This window comes from Corvus hawaiiensis, chromosome 6 (assembly GCF_020740725.1).
Source record: "Corvus hawaiiensis isolate bCorHaw1 chromosome 6, bCorHaw1.pri.cur, whole genome shotgun sequence".
NCBI classification, from domain to species: Eukaryota; Metazoa; Chordata; class Aves; order Passeriformes; family Corvidae; genus Corvus; species Corvus hawaiiensis.
Window position 1 is genome coordinate 50,883,878 of NC_063218.1, and position 23,222 is coordinate 50,907,099.

The following is a 23,222-nucleotide window of genomic DNA, read 5'->3' on the forward strand; positions in this document are numbered from 1 at the left end:
CCTGGCTTATTAATGACTTTTTTTATCCTTCCTTTCGTAAGCAATTAGAAATGTGGGATCTTGCATGTGTCTTTGATACATGCCACTTGGCATTAGATGAAGGTTCCTTGCTTCCAAAAATAGTTGGTGTTACATGTCATGGATATGGGTTACTTCTTTTCTCTTAAGAATTTGTTCTTAGCTGTAGCAGAAAATACTTTCAAAATGGGACCACCATCCTTGCATTTGTGATTTTATGTGTAGGGTAAGATCACTGAATAAGAAAGGTACATCTGTCCTTTTTCTTTCTTTGGGTAAACTTCTGGGGAAGACTGTTAGGTCCTGCTGTCAAGGCTCTTTTTTTCTTCCAACAAATTTTCAATACAAGATGCAGGGAGGTGGTCTCACACACAATTCACAGCAAGGTACCGGACTGATTTTTTTTCTTTTGTTGTCCTTCCCTACAGGGCATGCTGACTAGTCACAAACACTCGTGTTGGAACTTCAGTCAGTTACATTGTTTATTTTCTTTAGATCCTGTTACTTAAAACTCCGTCTATTTCCAGGTACTGTCTATTTCCAAATAGAACTTTAGTGGGGTTTTTTTTGTTCCCACTGTAACTCTCACTTGTAATTTTCTAAAGCATCAACAAAATAACTTTTGTATCTATTTTGTAGTTCTCATGTTTACATTTATGTCAATAGAAGTATTTGAGACTGAAAACAAGTATGTAAGGAATCTAGAACCAAACATTTTGAGGTGCCAAAAAGATCAAGCTGCTCTTTCTTTGTGTCTTTAGAACACAATGTCTTATTCTGCAAACCTTTCCACATCCAAGGGATGTAGAGTATGCACATGGTCTTTGCAGGATTTTTGAGCTCTCTGATAGTAAAATTCAGAAGCATTTAAACTTAAAGTCATGGCATATAACACAACTACCCCAGAATGTTGGATAGAAAACAAAGTCTATGTCATACAAGTTAAGAATAATTTATTTATTTTAAATTTTTCCAAGAGGGTGTCTTTGTATTCAGAAATGGGAAGTTTTCCTTCCTTTCACTTTGACGTGACAGTAATTTGCGTTATAATGTGGTTGTGTCTTTCTAGTGTTGTACTTCTAGATGAATGAATATTGCCACTCATTGCTTCTGGAATTTCATTGTATTAACATCACTGGCTTAGATTTGGATTCTTAGACAGTTTTCAAAGAACAGTAATAAAATGACAACGTGATACTACAAAAGCAAACATTTTCTGGGCCATGTTAGGCTGAACTTGATGTTTTGGTGCAGTTATTTATAAGTTGTACCTGGGTGAATTAAATTTAGAGGGACTAGAAAGTGACTTGAGCAGAAGGATTTTTCATTAAGTAGTATAGGAAAGTTCATCTCAGAGTGAGCTTAGTTTTGGAAACCTGCATTTGGAGATGCAAGTTTTCAGGTGGCATTGATTGGTTCAGCTTTGAAGAAGCGCACTGGCAATTTAATCTTGCCAAATAATTTTGCTGAACTTGCTTTGTGAGTGTTGCAATGCATTAGGCTTCATTGTGCTTGTACAGTCGTAGCCTGTTTTACAGTGTGTTACCTCACAGCTCTGAGAGAGTACAGGTGGAAAAAGGCAATCACCTTCTTCCCACATCCATACAATTAGTTCTTGAAGTGAAAAGAGCACTGATGTTGCCAAAATGTTGTTTTTAGAATAAAGATGATTTTATGTTGGATGAAAATATTTTAAAGAAGAAAGTTCTAGGCAGTGGGAGAGATTTTCTGTAAATCCATAAGCAATTAATCTGAAAGACTGCAGTGTGTCTTGTTTATCTAGGTTCAGGAATTTCAACCTGTTCTTGCTTCCCAGCTTTGCTGGAATTCTTTGGATAGGTTGAAGTAGTCCTTTTTACTATTGCAAAACAATGAATGTTTTTGCTTGTATGTACTGCAGTAGCATCCTGAAAGCTGCAAATGAAGTTGAGTCTAAATTGGTAGACACCTTTTCTCTCTTTTGAAGGTCTTAAATGTTAATAAAGTGGTGATTTCATAAAAATAGGAGGACTGCACAGGAAATCTGCTTCAGAGCTAAAATCTGAATCCTCATCTCCCAAATCCCGATGCAGTAGTGCCAAAACCATTAACTTTTTAAATCTGTTAATGGTGCAGAAAGACTTCAGGTATTGCAAATCTAGACGCTTCTTTCACTTTGCTTGTGGGTGAACTTAATTTCTCTGTGAAGACACATTTTCAAGTCCCAATGCAGTATCCAAAATAACTGAAATTCATCACTCAATGAATTAAAATTTTTTCAATTTCATAATGCAAAACTGATTAATATAACTTCAAAGCGGAATCACTTTGTAAGTGAAGACTTATTCAGAAATCAGTCACTCTGATTTCTTTATTCAGTGCTACTTTCAAATTTCTTATTTGTTTTAAAGTAAACTCTGCAATTTCAGTCTATTAAGTAACATTTCAGTGACAGCACATGTCACTGTGACATGTGAAATGATTCATGACCTTGATTAATTCCCATAGCTGATGGGGAGAAATTAAAATGAAACTAATCTGAATATAAGTTTTTATGTGCAGAATATAGGAAATTTTCAAAATTGAATAATACAGGGTATGTCCAATTACTGTATTTCCTATTTGAAAGTTTTGGCTTTCTGTAATTAGATTAAGTCCCAGAAAAAATGAGTATGTAAAACAAACCCAAAACACACTAAAAACCTACTGACACAACTGAATCTTCTTTTGCAGATAATTATATTGCTAGATTCTACATTTATGTAAGCATTTTTAAAAACATGGCACATTTTCTATAATTAGTAAAGGGTAAAGTAAATTAAAGTACAATGGAAGCACTGAAAGCATGGAGAGGTATTGTGCTGCTTGTAATCCTCTTGATTAAATATTAATGCATGTAATACTCATCATGGTGCACTTGGAGTTTTTGCATTTTAAAACTTAGCATTGAATAAAACCCTTTTTACTATATGGTGCTCTGAATTTACTGGGAATGTCTAGCTCTTAGTCTGGCTCTGTTCAGTCATATGCTTTAGAGCACTTTTTTCTCTAGCTGTATCTGAAAGGGGAAAAAATTTAATTCCCTGAATGGTGAAGGACTATTTGATATCTGGATTTTCAAGAGATTACAAAGTTTTCTGTAAGTTAAAAGATCCACATTTTTCAAAGGCATTCTATCATCGTACGTTCTGTTAAATAATTGCCTAAAGAACAAATATTATTTCATGTGTAGTTACTTCACCTCCGTAGCTGCCAAGTTTCAGTCACATGCTTGATAGAGGCTTTCTTGGCATTGAAAGGACTTAATGCAGGATCTGAAGAAGTTTTTGGAATTTCTTTGAGTCTCTAATCCCGTTCTCACCCCAGGCCTTGTCAGCAACGTGAGAGCTCTCTTGCTGGCAGCTTCTCTTGCTCCACTGCTGCCCTTGCCTGTGCCTCGGCTGCCAGGGGGAAACCAGCCCAGCAGCGACGTGCAGTCCCACTGGTGCCTGTGCTCTGCCCTGGACCTGTTGTTTGACAGCAGCAAACAGGGGGATGCCTTGAGGTCAGGAAGGGAACCCGCATGGGACTGTCCTCTCAGTCTGGGGACGTGGCAGAGAACTCGTCCTTGTATTGCCAAGGTGAGAGGTGGGTGTTGCTGCAGGTGCCCTGGCTGAGGTCTGGTTTAGGGGCACGTCTCCCTGATGCTTGGCCACATGAGCTGTGCTGTGGAGCTGAGCAGGCTGTGGATCCCCTGGTGATAGAGCAGCAGCAGCAGCAGCGCTGCTGTACCCTTGGAGGTGTTTTCTGCACTGGCTTCGCTCCAGTGACAAGGGAGGGCTCTGCAGGGGCCGCAGTGCCGTGGAGCTACAGGACAAGAACCAGGCCAAGAGGCCACAGCATGCTGCACAAGTGGCCCAGGAGGAATGCAGCTGATAGCTCCCCTATATACAGTGATGTGCTAAGAGCTGGCTTTTGGCTGGGTTGTGCTGCAGTTTTGCTCCCTGAAGCTAAGGAGCCTGATTTCATCCGTGGTGGCTGTTCACTTCCAGTCACATTGTGAAAAGTGGTAGTTGCTTCATCTTTCCAGTTACTTAAAAAAATAATAGCAGTCTCCGTGCTTAAGGAAGGGATTTTCATGTTCTGCAATGGAATAATGTGGTTTCATGCAGAGTGTCATTCAGAACCAATTTTGAAGTCTCATGCTGTCACCAGAAAACTACATCCTGTCTAATAACGCATATTGATATTTGCTAATCTAAATGAAACCTCTGAACCACTTCATGGAAAAACAACAAGGTTGTTTTAAAAGTGTGTTTGCTAGCTTAAGCACAGGAAGAATGAAAGTGTTTTTTTTAAATACATTTCTTGTGCTATTTTGCTTAGCCACTAGATCTACATATTGTCATCAGTTGTGTGTGCTGTGGACTTTTTCTGAACTGGTTGTTTGGGCACTGTTAGTCTGTCTACTTAGAGACATTAAGAAAATGCAAATGTTTATTCTGTAGCTGGGTTGTTTTCAGTGCCACTCTTGTCGTATTTTATTATATTATTTTATTCTCAAATGCTCACCTTCTGACAGTGCAGTGTTGACTCAAGACATTTAGCACAGAATGTGATTATATGAGAGTTTTCTTATGTTTCATTTGTTTGGTTCACATACTTAGACATCCATTACACTTAACTCAGAATAACTTATGCCAGTAATGTAAATTGTTATTAACCAACTGCTATAGGTTACATTGGGACTTGACATGCTTTGATTACATAGTGGGGAGTTGGGGCTTGGGGTGGTGACACTGGCTGACTGAAAATAGTTGTGTTTCTGGAGAATAGTTAATTGGTTTGTGTTTAGCAAAGAAGATTCTGGAAATACACACACTAAAATTTCAGAAGTTTGTTTGGCTTTCTGCATTGAGTAAAATAAGGAGAATTGAACCAGAGATGCTTTAGAGGTTGGAATTATTTAGTACAGTGTTGAAAGGGTTAATATTGTAATGATTGCTTTTTCTCTTCTTTGTAAAAATGTTTTCTAGTAGTGTTATGTATATTTTAGCATATTTTCCATTCTGTAGATGCCAAAGAAAATACTTTAACTCTACAGCACTATTTCTGTGATTGTTTGGAAATGTCGGAGTAGTTTCTGTGCTTGTCTGACTTGGGGCCGCTGAGTATTTCTACATCTCTGTAAGGACAAGTTGGCTGTAGGTTATTTCTTTGAGCAAGTTATACTGAAATAGTCAACTTCAGGTAGCTATATCTTTTTATATTTATATAGCTATGAATCCCCCCCTTTTTTTCTGTAATGCCAAAGAGCTTTTTGTTGAATTACAAAGATATTTCTGCGTGCCTTATAAACTATGCATAATCTAAAAAGAGACTCTTCCATATCTGTTTGACAGTTCCAATCCCTAATGTACTCATCTTGGCTCTGTGTGTGATTTGCAGTAGTGTTCTGTGAGCAGATGCTGATGTCATGGCTTTAGAACGTGTCAGTATTTCAGTGCTGTAGGTGCTGGGCTTCTTTGGAAAGGAAATAACAATGAGGTGTATAAATTCACAGCTCCAAAGAGTCAGCCAGAAAAGCTCCATTAATTTATACCTGTTGCTCTAGGCAAGATGATATTGCATTGCTAATCTTCTCTCAAGCAAAAGCTTGCTATTACGCGTCTCTCAGGAGGGCCGGAGTCCATTTAATACTTAAGAATTGATAAGAAAAAACATTTTACAAATGCATCTAACTTTGGAGGCGATGTATTACATTTTATCCGACACAGTGAATTGAGTGAGATAGGGCAAGAAGGAACTCCTTTAAAACAATCAAGAACACAGAAACCAAAGGAAATGACTTTGCTGCTGTAACTTTTTCTTTTTTTTTTCTTTTTTTTTTTTTTGCCTAAGCTGCAGGTGAATAGAGTTTGAAGTGTCAGAATTAACCACAAGGCTTCCATAGGCTGGAACAGTTTGTTACTAATGAAGGAGCTTTTATTAATATACATGCCAGTAAACATTATCAGCCAACCCACAAGAATAGGTGTACTCTCTGGGAATTGTGGTTTCTTCATACTAAACGTTATTTTGGTTAACACAATGCTGATATCCTTGTTTATTCTTTAGCCTGGTGTCTGAAGGGCATGAGGTTTGTAGGACTGTGGTCAGTACCTCAGTAGTACTGTAAAGCTGTGGAGGACATGGGTAGGGCCACAGAGGGACTGAGACAGACCCATGGATTGTTTTGAATTACCTTAACTATGGGAAAAGTTTTGGTTTGAAGTTGTGTCCTAGCAGATAAAAAGTACAGGAACCCAGACTGCATAAATTTTCTACTTTAATGGAATATTTATTAGTGGAATGTAAATGCACTTTAGATTTATTTAGTTGCTGAAGGAGTTAATTAATGGCGTTATTAAAGACTGAAGGCGGAAACCAGGTTTTAATGCTCATATGAGATTTTCTTTCTAAATAATGTGGGGTGTTTACCTTTCCCTCTTAGTAAAATCTATTATGTGAAACTTGCTTGTTTGTTTTGGGTTTTGTTTGCCCTTTTTTGCCTTTGTGATAGAAATAGCAAATATACCCAACCTTACCATAGCTGGTCAGCTTGGATTGGGTGAGACCTCAGGTCTCCTGTGCAACCTCCAGCTCAGAGCATAGTCAGTGGTGAGGTCAGACCGGGTTTCTCAGTTCTTCCTCCACTCTAGTGTTGAAAACCTTCAAGGATGGGGACTGCCCAACCTCTCTGGGCTGCCTGTTCTAATACTTTGCCATCCTCACCATGCACAATTGTATCCTCAAGGGGAAAACGTTCCTTCTCCAAGCAGTCTGAAGGCTTCTTGTTTCATTTTAAGCCTGCTTCCCATGAGGTACCGCAGTGAAGAACCTCCTTGGTTAGTCCTGGCAGGGCATCCTGAACCTTAGCAAGGCTAGTTGCCTCATCCTCTCCTCACAGCAGGTACTCAGGACCATATTAGTGTCCCTCTGCTGAACTCACTTCAGTTTGTTGATGCCTTTCCTGTGTGAGGAAGTCCAAAATTGGATTCAGTATTCTAGATTGTAGCCCTGGGACAGCTTGATGGATACTAGCTATAATTCCTTCATTCCGTCCTGGACACTTGTGATTTTGTAAGGATTTGATTAAAATGCCATTCCCATGGTATAGGTGGTAGATAAAGCATTTCCATTTTATGGAGAGGTGAAAAAGGCAGGGTTTCCACATTGTCTGAGTGCACACACAGCAAGCGCTCAGTCTGAAGTATTGTCCTCTGATAATCACTTCTTTTGTATTATGCATTAAATTCAATAAGTAATAAATCAGAAGTGCATTTATCTTAAAATCTATCTTTAGCATTAAAAAGCCAATGAAGAGAAAATGTTTTAAAGGTTATATGCCTTATGTGGCAGCAGACAGTTTTCAAAATCTGTTTTATTCAGTTCTTACAGCTGTTGTATTATTGTTTTCATTTTCTACACTGTATGGTTTGCTACTTAGATGAAAACTGAATGCTGGAAAACTTGTATGTGCTTTCATATTTAGAACAACGTGGATTGTGTTGTCTGTGATCATATGTATGATGTCTTTGCATCAAAGTGTTATAGGTTCAAATAGCACTAGTGTGGGTTTTCAGCCTCCTTTGGTAAATTTAGATGCTGTATATGTGAACACCTATTTTATTTTAACCAGTTTTGTTATGGCTTAAAACTTGAGATCTGTGATATTTTTGTGTAAAGTTTCCCTTAAATACTTTTTCCAAAATAGTACCTTTATGTGGCAATGCTTGTTGGGCAGCTTCCTCGCTAAACTCTTTAAATTGTGGTTGATATTGGAATATGAGAGTAGGCTGCTTTTACCCAGGGTGTTTTAATCATATTAATGATATCACCACTGTCTTTTTAATTAGAGAATGAATTTATTAGTTTAGTTTGTGCATCTGTGTTATCAGAGAGGTTTTTAATTTAGTTTTTGATTTTGAAGGTAGGGACTATAAATTTTCTAAAACTGCAAAAGTAACAAAATAGCAACAAATTCGGCTTTTTAAAAGATTTCTTTGTCTTCTAAGACTAACATGCTTTCCCCCCTTAATTTCAAATGCAGCGAATGCATTTTGGTTTTGTGAGTTAATAAAATCCTGATAGTTTCACGTGATATGCATCAAAAGGATTTGTGAATCAGCAGATGACTTCAGCCTGTATTACTCATGGAAATCTGTGTTGATCCTGTGATGATAGTGTATTCATCCTCTTATCTGTGCTTCTAATGACTGAAAATACTTGTAGTGATTCCATGGCATTTTCTGTATTAGCTTACCATTGTTTCATTAGCTCTGGTTTTAAAAGCATGTTCATTAACAAAATCTTTTTTGCTGATACTACTGGATAGTATAAATCATTTTTGGTAGCTCATTAAGACAGGAAAAAAGAATTTTTTCAGGTCCTTGGAAACTTGTAGTTCCCATTTAACCTCATAATTAGTGAACTGGGTAGAAGGACAACACTACATGAACATGACTGTTAGTTTACTGTTTGTTTCAAACTCTTCTTGTCTGCAAGCTCTTACCAGGAGAAGTGAATGTATGATAAAACCTGATGTCAGGCCGTCTTGTCCCCTTTCATCTGTCTTTATAAGCCCAGACTCTTGTGTTGGCTGCTGCTAGTCACAGACACAGCAGCTCAAGATAGTTACAGAATTGTATTCGGACTAAACAACTGAACACTTAGGAATTCTCATCTGAGTAGGATGTAAGATTTGAGAGAATCATTTTTAATCTGTGATCCTTACCAGTAGTTCCTAGGTTAAGATGCTAATTAAACTGTATGAGAGGCTGACATTTTGACCTTATGAAAGTCTCCTGGACACTGATTACAGTGGGGCAAGGGTTTTACTGCGATTCTGATGAGACACTACTATTTTAAACTAGTAGATCATGTTCAGGGTCTTGAAAAGATGGAGTTTTGTGTATGTGCAGCTTGTAGTGGGTACTTTTGCTTGAGTAATACAATTAGTTGGTATTGTTCCTAATCCTTCCAAATTATATCTGTATTACACTGCATTTTTCTTCCAGCTTGCAGAACTTCGAGAGCACTGTTTTTCTTGGACTATTTGTTGGTACTTGTTCTAACCAATTCTTAAAGCTAATATCCGAAAAATACTCAGAAGACAGTGCTGAAACTATTTTGAAGCCGTTGATGTATTTCAGAAATATGTTATGAAATGAAGCAAACTATTCCTGGCTGTTTGCCTGGTTAGATAAAAGCACTTGTTTGGAGTAACAGCTCACTGGCTGAACAGTTCTTCGCTGCATGAGTTCTTCTGTCAGCTGCACCCACACCGCAATCACCCGTAGAGGTGTGGGTGGGTGCCCACAGGTAACTGTCATCACCATTTGGGATATTCAACATAAAGGTGCTTATGCTTATCTAGTCTTGCAGGTAAGTGTAAAGGAGTCAGCCTACCTGGAAAGTAAATGCTGTAGAAATGGCTTGTAATAATTTATAGGACATCTGTCCCATGACAACATGAATTTTTCTCACAACTTATAAATTTGCTGTTAATGTGAAGTAGACTCCATCAATAGTTGATTCACAGATTTCAAGTTTCAGCTGCCTGTGCATTTAAATTACTCCAGAGACAATCTATACACTTGGCTTGACTTCAAATGAAAGGTCATCAGCATCAGTCATGTCCAAAAATTAATAATTAGGACTTGGCTTTGACTCAAATACAAAATTAATCGAAGTCATGTTAATTATGAGTTCTGCAAAAGGATCCATGCAAGCAGAAGTGCCTGTCTGTGTCCATTATACTATAGGACTAGAGCCTGGATTGCATCTGTCTTAAGACAGTGGGTGACTCTCAGTTCTTGTGTTTGTAAAAGTTGTATATACATGCTGTGAAATAATGGAATTTGTATTGAGGTATCTTAATTACAAAGAAACGGGTTTTGAACTGTGATTCTTTTATGAAGAGTCCAAGTCTTAACTATTACTAACCTGGTGTTCTGTAACTTTGAAATTCAGAATAACTTCTAACAGTCTGTAGTGTAATTTAATAACGCTGGTAGTGGTAGATGGTAATGAATGTAATTTTTTGCGGATTTTTCACGTTTCTATACTTACTTTGTTTTGGTGACTCTGATTACCAGTATCTGTGCAAAATCAGGATAATACAAAACTGTTAAAATTAAAGGATGGTTGTTGGTAAAAAATGCCGTAATTGATCACAAATTCAAAATTTGTAGTGTTGCTAGAAAACTTAGCTTGGAATTTCACATGTGTGGTGGTGTACTGATACAAGTTCCAAGGCATTCAGAATTCACACGATGAAGCATCATAAGCCTTTCCCAATTTTGTTGATGCTATTATGTCTTTCTCTAGTGAAAAACAAAAGAATAAAAGGGGCTTTGGAGAGTGGAGCAGCATATCATGTCCTTTTATTAAGGCACATTTGTTGTGCCTGTTGCACATGGTAGGTTTCTGGACAATAGGAACACATTCAGTAGTTGCCATTTGGAGGAAATACAGGTGATCAACTACTTCTTGGGTAGCTGATGTGCCCAGAGAACAACTGTGTCAGGTGTTTTCTTAGTCTGTGCTTGGAAAGGAAGGAAAATCTGCACTGCAACAAGTTTAGAGCACTCTCACTGGTGACATCATTGTTACCAGTGTCATATAAACAGATATCACTGTTAAGCAAATGTTTAAAAGAAATGAAAACAATAACAAAAAATCATCATCTAAAAATCTGTTCAGTTTCTCTTGTCCTAATAAAAACAAGGTACTGCTAATAGTCTTGGAATAAATCCATTTAAATACTGGGAAAGCTTCAAAGGTATTATAGGAATTAAATTGTATTTGTGGAGAAGGGGTGGAGGGAGCAGCAGAGAATGACAGAACAGAATAATTTATGTTGTAAGGAAGCTCTGTATCCCATCACATCCAGCCAGGCTAGCTTCAAAGTTGGAACCGGCTTATAAGGTTTGATGTGGTTGCTCAGAGCCTTATCTGGCCACATTTCGGATGTTTCCAAGGAAGGAGATTCCACAGCCGTGCTAGGCAACCTCTTCCAACGTTTGTCTGCTCTCATTGTGAACGAAAATCTCCCTGCTATCTAATTCCTTGTTGCAAGGCATTAGCCATCTGTTGTATAGGTTGTTTTGAATAGTATCGCTTAGTCTTAATGAGTCCTGTGAGGCAAAAACACTTAAACTCTCACTTTTCAAATTCAAATAAACCACTGTGTTCTGCAAAACAAATTGTTAGTGGCAGGGGTTTCATTTCTTTCTTCCCAGTGAAGTCCTACATATTGAAGCTGCAGATTTGCGGAAGTTTTGGGTTTATGTGCCCTCTCCTTGCCTGTGAAATTACCATCTGCATTTTATGCAGTAACAGGCCATCCTTCTGTTTCTCTGCTCCTAGTATTTGACATGCAAAACTTGTCCCAAAATGCATTGCTCAGATATTTAAAAAAGTGTTTACTTTCCAGCTGATATTTTTATTATTAGTAAGTAATATTTAGTCTATTAGTAATGTACTTAGTCTTTATTTGCAACTAAAAGGACTAATTCATCTTCTGGTGAATTTATTTCCTGGGATAGAATAAAGCATTTGTGTATGTGCTAGTATGGTATAATGGGAAACTTCCCTTCCTAAATAACCCTGGAGCACTTCTGGAATACAGTCATTTTTCTTAGTCTTAATTGAAGAGTGAGTTATTAATGATTGAGAGCCTGCAGATTGAGAGCTTGTTGGCAGTTCCTCTGCCCCTGGAGAATATAGCTGGCAAGGTACTTCCACTTTTTCTAAGCTAACAAGGTATCTGCACTTGTTTTGGTGGCAATCCTAACCTAAGCATCTAAGGTTAAATAGACTGCTTCAGGTCTGGTTTTTAAAGGAAAGGCTTTCAACTTCAAACTGGACTGTGTGACAAACATGGAGTTTAAATGTTAGGGTTGTAATTTATTTATTATTTCCTTTGAAAACATCTCAAGTTCCTATCCCGCTCTTTGGATGTAGACACAATATTAAACTCACACAGAAATGCTTTTTTAGAAAACAATAGTCCTCATTCTTTTTGTAAGGAAAAAGATCCTGGTTGCTTTGTAGATGTTAGCACTGTGTGCTTACTGGAAATACTTTCTCTGGATCTCTGATTTCATGGAAAAATGGAAGATTTAGAAACTTTGTTAAACTTTATTAACCCACAGCTGTAGGACAGGTCAGTTCTCACCAGTCTAGGGAGCAAATGCCATCCCTGGTGCAGTGGAGTAATTGATAGCCCATATCTTGTTCACAGTTTCCGATGGCTCCAGGGTGAGGATTTTTCCAATAGGTGAGGCTGGAAAAAGGCGTTCTGGTGTTGCCTAAGTTGTTACAGCTTTCAGCTTGTCATTGGAAATGTTCATTATACGGTTCCTTGTGTCTGACTTGCTGTTGCAAGGTGTGTTGGAAAAGGGGTGAAAAGCTTCCAACACACCAAATATCCTCTACTGTTTGTGGCCTGAGTGGGACTTAGTGTGAGCAATTTGGGGGGTTTTTGGCATTTTTAGGGTTTTGTTGTTTGGTTGGTTTTGGTTTGCTTTTAAATTGAGACATGTCCTGAGCTATTTACATTGGTATCTTATGGCTTTGTGAGCTGTTTGATTTTTAGCTGTCCTTTAGTCAGCAGAGTGTTGTCTCTTAGGAACTTCATTACTCTGAAACATCAAAATATTTCTTTATGCCTTCCTCTGTGCTGGGGGACATCCTGGTATGCTGGACAACAGGGTCAAATCTGTAAGGCTTGAAACCAAATAGGCTTTACAGGAGGAAAAATCTTTAAAACAAGAAAAGGCATCAAGTTTTCCTTTTTGCCTCTTTGACGTACAGTTCTTTAAATGGCCTTGTTAGTTGTATTTTCTGAATACTCACACTGTTACTATCTTGCTACATTTGACATTAGTTCTGGTTTTGGATGTTGTTTACCTAAAAATTGTTAACTAAACCCAGAAAAATTTAGAACCTTAAATAAATGAGTGCTTGGTTCACAGAGAGGTAAGATATTTAATGAATAACAGTATTTCACAGAGGGTAGCAAAGCATTAGATGGTACTCTCAGGGGAGAGTTTATAGAAAGCCCTGATTTTAATTCAGTTCTGATGAAGCACTAAATTATGTTGTTTTATATAGACCATGCAGCTGCATAGCTAAGGTCTTATCTGATCCTCTGCATGAAGGTGTAAAGAAAAATCATTGGAGAAATACCATATTGGAGGAAAAAGAAACATGCGAGAAAGGGCCTCCACATAATTTCTCTCTGTGACCTCATTCAATAATATAAATTGTGTAAAATGTTGTCCAGCAGCATTTCAAGTTATTTTACTGGTTCTGTTCCATAAAATTTACTGAAACACAAGTCAGAAATTTATGTTGTGTAATTTCTATGTTATATCTAAATAATCTGGTAACAGCCAGGTGTAAATAATCATAAATTCAAGTGCTTCTCACTAACTAAAGATTGCAACTAGTTTACTTTTAAAACATTAACCTGTTTAATAATTAAATGGTACAGTGTGCCATTGGCAAAGTCAACAAGAACATAGGAAGGAGCTGAAAAAACATTTCAGACTTGAAAAGTATCTCAGAAATATGTTAATTTCTGGAATAGAGCAGCAAAACATCAATATAAAAAATTCTGCTTTTTAGAGATCATGTATTACTGAGCATAGCAATATTAATTTTCTTTTTTCTTTTTTCTTTTTTTTTTCTTTCAGCCATAATCAGCAGACCACGTCATTTAGACATCCTGTGACAGGACAGGTTTCTCCAGAAAATATTGAATTTATTTTGCGAGAAGAGTAAGTAGTTTTATACCCATGTCAAGAGATCTAAAACAGTAACACATTTACCTACAGTAGATTAGTACCTTAATTTATTGACAGTTCTTCCAACATTGTAGAAAAATTTAATTGAGATTTATGCTTAAAATTTTGCTTCTCATTGTGATAGTATGTTTTTGATTCCCTGGTAGGACTTGAGGGAAAATCTTTATCAAGTCTTCAAAAAAACCCAGACAAACCCAAAAATAAAATAACAAGACCCACAAAATATACTTAAGCAATAATGCTTTAGTCTTATATAAATATCAGGTAAACAGAACATAAATGTAAAGTGCTTTTGGAGCATACTGGAAGGTTTGTACTGAAATTGAAATACACAAAATATTACTAGCTTCCATTGTATTTCCTTGGTTTTCTTACATATAAGGTGTTCTACACTGATTAGCTGTTTCTCTTTATTCTAGAGAAATGGTGTCTAATATATTTGTTACCAGCATATTTTATCTTGATTGTCTGATTAAAAAAAAAAAAACCAAAAGGAGGAAATGTATGCTTTCACACTGGTGAACTTGGTCACCTTTGGATTGGTGTTGGATTGGTTCATGCACTGTTTTCCTTGTAGGTTTTAACGCCTCCTGTCGCCCTGGCTGCATGCCAGGATTGCTCCTGCAATCCTTCTGTAGTGGAATGACTGGGTATCGTCCTTAGACAGAAGACAGAGCCTTGGACAAAATTCTGCATCGCTTCTAAAAGCAAAGGGCGAGAAGAATGGCACATCAGATAGCTTTTCCTTTTTCAGCCCAGTTTTCCAGCACGGTTCAAGCAGCCTCTACCCCCTCATGCTTTGCAGATTCTGGGCATCCTGCTGTGATGGCCTGGATGTGGGGTTTGTGTGGCTGCCTGCCCAATTCTGAGCTCTATACATTTCAAATTCTGTGACATTTAGTTTGCTTTACATTTGGGTAGGACTGCTGTCAAAAGCAGTTACAGCATTGAGAAAAATGAGGCCTGGAGGAAGGCTGTTCAACGCTCCCAGGAGACCGAACCTTTTCCGGCAATGTCTTCTCCTGTGACTTGGAGAAGTAGAACATGGCTGTAGAGCTCAGAGGTTCTGATACAGGCCTGAGAAGAGCTTCTCAAATAGTTTAAAAGCCAAACCAACCAACCAACACCAAAATTTGCAGCAAAACCCCTAAAAAAGCCACCACCTAAGCAGTTGCTCTCCCTCAAGTCAAAGCAAAGCCAAGGCCAATCCTGTGTTAAGGTGTCTGACGAAAACAAACATGAAATACAGCGTTGTGGGAGAGGTCTGTAATTAGGTATGAAGGCTGTGGGGTGGCTGATGAGCTGGAGGTCACCCCAGCTGTCCCATGGCATGCAGGTGCTTTGCTGCTCAGAGGGTTTTGCTCATTTACAGGTGTGAAACAAGCTGCTCCACCTCATTTAGTGAGGAGAACAAGTGTGTTGCAATGGAGCAAACTTCACAGACAGTATGGACAGCAGCCTCTGAGCATCAGTGTTCCAACTTCCATTCATTAACTGATTTTTATGTCAGTTTGATTTTATGGCTCAGTCAAATTTGATATGAATTTAAGCATATGTAATGGAAAATAGGTGTTTGGATAACCTCTTGGAGGGCCTGCCTGGATTAGTCACACTTGCCTAGGCTGTTTTTGGTTTTGTAGTAATGGTAGCTGATAAAATATTAAAAACAGAATTGAAAGAAGTACTTGCTGTGGTGGCACATGGATTTAGTGATCTTTAATATATGTTAGAAACTTTTTTTGGAAGAGAAGGGGAAGTGCTTATTTGGAGGGCAGTCTGAACATGTAGACTTCAGTTACTCACACTGAAATGGTATCAAAACCAGGAAAAAATCTTTCACTGTAGTAGAATTAGAAAAGATTGGCGGTTTTAATTCTAAAAGAAGAGGGAATGGCTGGAGGGATAGAGAGAGGAGTATATGCTTGTAGTCACTGCTCTGGAAACAGTTTTTGCAAGAATATTTCTCAAAGCTTTATTATTGGCCTGAAGAACATACAGTGTTTTTAAAATTAGATGGTTTTAATCTGTCAGTTAAAATTGCTTTAAAAATGTCTTTTTCAAATGTGTGGGATGCTCTGGTTTCCTTAGTTTTTTACCACTTCTATGCATCAGTGGAGGTTTACACAGAGGCTCTTCACCATGGTCATGTGTGAGTTCCTGTCAGATGATGCTGTTGACACACGTGGATGTCTCACGTGGTGAAATCAGAGGAGCTGTTGGCACCTCCTGGTCCTGAGGCCTAGGAATTGTAATGGAGCTGTGCCCTGCTTTCAGTTCTTTTCCCTCAGGCATCAGGGATTTCCTGGAATCGGTGGTGTTGATCCTGTATCAGTTTGGAATCAGTGTTGTAGATCCCTATCATGTGATGAAATGAGGTCCACCAGGAGGACTCAGATCAGAAAGGCAGTTTCTGGAGTGGCGTGGTCTGTGGGAACTTTCCATTGTGGGATCCTTTGACCAAGACTCCTTTTTCCTGTAGCTGAGGAATCCTATCTGAAGCAGTAGCACTCTCAAGGTTTTCATAAAAGGTGATTTGTTCTTTAGTGCTCGTGTGACATGATTAATACTGACTGGATGATGTTAATTTAAGATTAGGGCCAAGGAGTTGTCACCAGATGTTGACTGGGAGCTATTGGGGAGAAGTAAGCACAAACTTGTTCAGGCTGCAAAACACATCTATTTAAAAGGACACATTTTACATCAGAAAAGTAATTTACAGTCATGTAGAAATGATGAATGTGGGGACTGCTCTGGCCATTCCTCATCCTGGAAGCAGTGTTCTGGCAAGCAGATTTGGAAACAAGTTTGGGAAAATAACACCAATGAGTGACGTAATCCTAGCTTGATTATGACTCAGTTGTGAACCACATGCCCTTGGTTCACTTGATCAAATGAGAACTGGACACTTTCAGTAGAAGGCTGAGACTGTATTTCACTAGTCTTTTTCCAAGGCGTTTAAACAGTATCACATCAATTTTGCTTTTGAAGCTGAAATCCGGTTTTCTCAACTCCTTTGTAACTGGAATCTGTGACTTTTGAATTACATTATCTTTTGATCCTTATACTATTCCTTCTTCCTAAAGGTATTCTAATTTAGATTTCCTTTTTCTTTTAAATAGTGATTAGTAATTCCTTATTTCCTAACACATTCTTAGTTGGGACCACTATCAAATCCCCACCTTGTACTCTGTTTTTCCAAGCTTAGCAGCTTTGATCGCTTGGTGTGTGGGATGTGTGTTCTGTACCTTTCACTAGCTCCGCTTGAGAGCCAGCTTTTCTGTATGTCACTTTTAGGTTTGTCTTTTTTTCTCATGGAATGATTGATCATAAGTGACTTCAAGATTCAGCCTATGAGCTCATTGTTACAATAATTTAATTGTATTTTTCCTTCTCTATTCCTTTACTAATAATTCTTAACATACTTTGGCTGCTGCTACTCATTGAGCTGATATTTAAAAATAACCTTTACTTGACAGTGTTGTTTGGAGTGATAAAAGCTGCAGAGATGTTTTTTATTTCTTCCTCCTTTGAATTACTTTTCTGCTGTTGGCAGTGAATTCAGTTTGGCATCTTATCACATGGTTGCTTGTATCTAAAGATTATTTTTCTATCTTTTTCTGCCAGCATTTCAGTAGTTTGTCTAGAACAATTTTTATTCTCTATCAACTTGTTCACGTCACAGTTTTTAGGATCACATTGAAATAATCTGAGCATCTTGCTCTATGGGAAGCCCCTCCATTTCAACTGCCTCTTGATTTCTCTGCTTTGCTTTCCTGTTTTTAGTGAACCCTTTAGGCCATGAAGGGATCTTTCTTAAAAAACCAGTGGAAAAATGGGAATTACTGATAAGTCTGCCGGACAGATGTTAGGCTTTTAGTTAACTACATTGTTACACATGCATTTCTCTGAAAAGAAGCTATGATAGAATTACTTATAATAGCTGTATATAATGTTTAGATTTCTTTTCTCATATCTTTGTTTAAATAACAGTTCTTTATTGGGGACAGAAAGGAAGAATCAGGCACGTGCAGCCATATAACTAATGCTAAACAGTAGTAGTTGTGTATTAGGAGCTGTATGATATTTGTCATAGCAGTGTGTTTGCGAATGAGAAGAGAGTACTTTAAAAAGGTAAGACTTGAATGTAAATGTAGACATATGGGGGGAAAAAATACAGTGTGCTTAATCCAATGAGTGCTGTCTTCTTTCTTGCCTGTTTTTGTGTGCCTGGTAAAACCTGTGTATCACCTCTGGGGAGAGAGCCATCTTATTTTATCTATTTCATTTGGTTACTATAGCAGCAAAAATATCAGGTGGAGAGGAAAGAGGAGACCCAAACAACCCGAAAATAAATATCTAGCTTGTTTACATGTATAGAAACACTAGGACAGTGGTTTTTTTTTTTAAATCTAGCTGATTAGGAAATTTATTAGCATTAAAACTACATTGACACAATGTTATTGCATCATATCTGATTCCAACAAATAAACTTTTTAAGTTGGTGGTATGGCTGTGGATCTTCCAAGTCGACTGATCGTTATGATCTCTCGTGAGTATTGCATTTTCAATATGGGCTACTGGTGCAGTCATTTTTTTTTTATTGCTCTTGTTCAGTGTTGGGGCTTTTTTAATAACCCAGATGTTGGCTATGTCGTTTCTTCAGCTGGTAAATGTGGTTTCTGGAGACATACTAGCACTGTTTAAGTAGAGCAGGGAGTTGCTTGACAGGAGATATTATATAGAGTGTTATTTTCAAGTACTTAAAAAAATTTACACAGTACTGGAGCCCCAAATGGACACACTGCAATTCCGTGTGTGTATGCACACTCTTGGGGGAGGCAGTAAGAAAACCAGCTTGAAAATAGAAAAACACAATCACTACGAAGGCAGAATGGGGTGTCTTGGATAACAGATATTATCAAACATTTTTAGTAATTGTGACTTTGAACCGATGTTTCTGAATGCACAAAGTCAATGCTGTAGTCACTTATTTTTAAAGTTGAATCTGTAAATAATTAGGACAGTGTTAATTCCATTAACATGCAAGGATGTTTCAGGTAATTCTGCATATTCTCCCTATTTTTAATTGCTTTTAAAAGCACTAAGAATGTTGGTTAGCTGTTAAGAGACTTGAATACCTGAGTTTTATGTTCTGATTTCATGTAAAAAATCTATTGTATCCTTGAAATATTATATACAAATACTGAAATAAATTTGCCATATTGTTTGGTGTTTTCTGCTAAATGTCAGGTACAGCAAGTTTGCATCACCAGTGCTTGCTGCCGAAGACTTTTTTAGGAGAATAAGAGAATGTATTTTCTCTTTTAATGGGTTTAATCTCTCTTTTGCTTGCTATTTGAATTCTTCCATGGCAACAACCTCACGTTTTTACAAAAGCATTTTTCTGCTTGCGAATTTGAAGTTTGTCATTAATTTGATAGTACGAGGAATGGAAAGCCTGGTTTCTTGGCAGTGATGACTTTCAGTAGCAAGTGGAAGAGAAATCACTGTATGATCACATAATAAATGCTTGGAAATTACATGTTTATTGTTCTGTATTTTATTATGATTTTATGATGATGATGGTCATGTTAAACCATATAGCTTATCTTCCTCTGTAATTCTTCTTTTTTTTTTTTTAAAGTGCTTTATGTTTAACCTGCTGTGAAACAGTATCTTGAGGAATAGTGAAAATCTGTTATATCAGAGCAGAAATTTTAAAGTAAAACCGTTCCTCTGTGGCTATTCCTCCTTCTTATTAATTTTTAATTGGAAAAATTAATTCCAATTTGTCAAAACTTCAATTGTATTTTTAATTTTTGTCAACAGAAATAGCTTAGTCAGGCAGTGTCATATATGCGAAGTTTCTTAATCTGTGTTTTGCAGAGACTGGATTAAAAGGTGATTAAATGCTGAAGTAGGGTACCTGGTCCATAAGAGGTGAGGCAAATTTACTCAAACTGACACGATTAAACTCTCTTGCTTTAAAGGATGGCCAGGAATTTTAGGGACTTGCTGTAGCTTGTTCTTATATCTTGGACTTGAGGTTATATATAAAATCTAGAAAGAAGGGATTTATGCCAGATACGCAAGGTATAAATAAAATGGGACCTAAGTTGTGTTACTTGCAAGCTTCATTGAAACTCTGGTCACAAATGGGAAAATGTGCTTTCCCTGACACCAAACCACCTAGACAAGCTTTTGGACAGGTAATTGTTCGGGTTGTAACTGAGGAAGAGCAGTGATAGCAAATACTTTGTGCTCTGTTAAACCTTGTGTTGAGCTACTGCAATCACAGACTCTTCTCTGTTCTTGTGGTAACTGCTCAGAATTGTTTTGTTCTCTCTTGTGTTCAGATCTGGATTTCAGTGGTAGCAGCAACCATGTTTGGTATAGCTTGTATGCTGCATTTTTTGGTTTTTCTAATAAATGGCTTTGGTGACTTACTGATGGGAAAAGGAAAATCATGGGTTGTTAATTGTTTGTTTTGTTTTCTCTTCTGATGTGACTGTATTGCTACTTGTTATTTGCTAAATTATGTTGTTAATGATTTTTGAAAATGCCACCTGTGGTTTTAATTTCATTCAATGTTGGTGTCAAGATCGGCTGCTGAAGCTTCTCTTCACAGAGATTTTATTTTGCTCTTCCATTTATACTCTCAATTCTTCGTCTGGGTGGCTGTACTGAATTCTGACTTGTTGAACAGGTTCTTCTGGTAGGATTGACCTCACTTATGCTTTAAATGGGTATCTGAGCTAGTTACCAGGATTTCTGGAGTCTTAGGATGACTCAGAAATTACACATTTCTAACAATTATCTACCTTGAATTGCACCATTTTGCTCAAAAGGTATTTTAATAATTCATATTGTGCTATGAATCATCTTTTGGGCAGATTCAAAGATAGAGCATTAAGTTAGTGAAAGATCTAACAGCAGTCTAGACTCAGTTTGATTTTAAATAAGAAGCCTGTTATTGCCAAGTGCTGATTCCTGTCCTTTTCTCCCCAGTACAGGCTCTTTCACAGGTTTGTGGCCAAGCCTCTAAATTGGGCACAATTTGGTTTCACTGCATAAGCCTTACCTTCTCTCTTACCACACTCATTGTTATATCTTGATTCTCTGTTGGCTTTGCAGACAATTTGGCAGGTTTCTCCCTCCTTATGAATAGACAAATACCAATCATCAGATGTCACTGCTTGAGAAAGACCTGAAATCAAAATAGCAGGAGTGGTGTAAAGGAACTTGCAGATGCGTGGGAAATATTTGACTAACTTCTCATTCATTTACACACTGTGAATTTTACATATAAAAAGGCCAAGCTGAGTGTTTGAAACAATGTGCTTTAGATTATCAATTTTGTTTGTTTTCTAGACAGAATTCATCTATGTCCAAGCAACAAATAAATCAAAGGCCTTCAAGCATGGTCAGTGAAACGTCCACTGCAGTAACTACATCTGCTGTCGATACAAAACCTGGCTCTAAGGTAAAAAAAAAAAAAAGCTATTTTTTCAGCTTGTTGATCAGAACTTCACTTGTTTTTTAATTGAGTACTCTTTTAATGCTGATTTCAGTAGAGCTGTGGATTTAGCCTAGAAGTCTAGTAAGGCCTCAGAAAGGAGGTAATATCTTCTACTCAGACACAAATCTTTTAACAACAGACAGCTGTAACAGCAGTGTTACAGCTCTTTTAGAAGCACTGTATACCACATGATAGCATTGAATGGTAACTTGTAACATAGAGATTTTTGTGACATGGAAAGTTTGAGAGTCTTAGAAATGAAAGTAAATATATGTAATGTTAGTATTTCAGCAAGTGTTTTGGTGGTCCGGTGTATACGGCAAGAAATGCTGCAGACTACTAGGAATTACAATTTGCAGTTCTTATCTTTTCATGAAATCTTGCTGCTGTTGCTCCTCTTAGTAACAATTAAATCCTTTTCTGCCATCACTGGAGTGCACAAACAGTGCAGGCACCAAGTTCACACACATAGTGTTTAATAATAGAAAAGTCCATTCCTTGTCATTGACAAAGGGCCTGTGTCCATTATTGAACAAAATATAATAAAGTGCTGTACTTGAAGTGTCACCATCTATTTTAATGCTTCTTTGACCTTACACTAAATTACAGAACAGTGAGAATGGTAGTGGGTGGATAAAAAGGAATAGGGCAATATTGAAAGAATTAGCAGAGATAAGATAAATTTCTTAACTTTGACTGCAGTTCTTAAACTTCTCTGTTGGTTTTTTTTTTTTAAAGCAAAAGTGGGCAGCCTCTTATGTAACTGAGTTGAAGAAGGGACTTTGCCAAATTGATTGCAAAGATACTTTGTTTAGTTGGGATACTTAAAATATTTTGCTAATGTTTTGATGTGCCTGGTTAAATATTGGGGAAGACACAAACAATTTATTGAGAAGCTAAAACCCAATCTTTCAAAAATTGTTTTTTTTAAATCCTAAGTGTATGAGTTATTGGACCAACACAAAGATTGTCATGTGTCAAATCTCAAGAATATCTTTATAGTTCTAGATGGAGTCATCACTGAAAACAGTAAGTTTGGTAGGTTACCTGAATTAGTTGAAATACTTTTTTGATATTTGAAGAGTTGAACTTAGGAAAATATGTCGGCATTTGTTTTTACTGTATTTATCCTCTTTACTCTGATTTTTTGAAGCCTGCATTAGGGGCAGAAGGTTCATTTTTTCCCCTCTTAAAACCAGCAAACTTACTGGAGACCTGATACAATGCTTTGAGCTGGGGAATTACCCAGTGACACAGTTGGCTTTAACTTAGCCAGGATCACCTGCTCCTGGTGCTTCCCTTTGTCTGATCTAATCAGAGATCAGAAATGGGGACTGGGTTCCGCTCACCCTGAGGCCACCCAAATGCTGCAGGCTAATTCACTGGGCATGTCACAACCATGCAGCTAAAGGGGAGGGTCATGCTTTTTTCATCACAGCTTAGAGAATATCCAGAATCACCTCCCACAACTTCGGTTGGTCTGGTCTTTTATTCTGTTTGCAGTCCAGTATAAGGGTGGTCACTCATGCTCCTGGCAGGCTGCCAGGTGTGGCATTTTTTAACACATCACAACTTTAGATTTAGAATAGAGCTCTCACAGAGGGTTTGCCAGTACTTTGCTTCTCTACCAAGTTTGTTTTTATAAGATTCATCTTACTGTGGGTCCTTAATAAATACTGGAGTTTTAATTAAAATGAACCAACATCTTTCTTACCTATGCTTTGGTTGATCACTGCATGTGTTAACAGGCTTAAATCACTTTTCTTGTTCTGTAGAGTTCAATTCCTTCACAGCCTAACACAAAAATTAATTCAAGTGAACTAGCAATGAGAACAAAGGCTGTAAAATAAAGAAACTGTGTCCTCCACTTT

General features: G+C 37.5%; 1 protein-coding gene across 8 annotated transcripts in view; it reads left to right on the plus strand.

Annotated features, from left to right (window-relative positions):
* Positions 1-23,222, plus strand: part of PLEKHA7 (pleckstrin homology domain containing A7) — a 151,455-nt gene that overhangs the window by 74,102 nt on the left and 54,131 nt on the right. For 7 of the 8 annotated variants that reach the window (XM_048305594.1, XM_048305598.1, XM_048305596.1 and 4 more), the window contains 2 exons: positions 13,722-13,805; positions 21,204-21,315. In XM_048305594.1, the coding sequence (XP_048161551.1) occupies positions 13,722-13,805; positions 21,204-21,315 (196 nt within the window). The remainder of the gene's footprint in view (positions 1-13,721; positions 13,806-21,203; positions 21,316-23,222) is intronic. The other variant, XM_048305599.1, reaches the window with a different exon arrangement.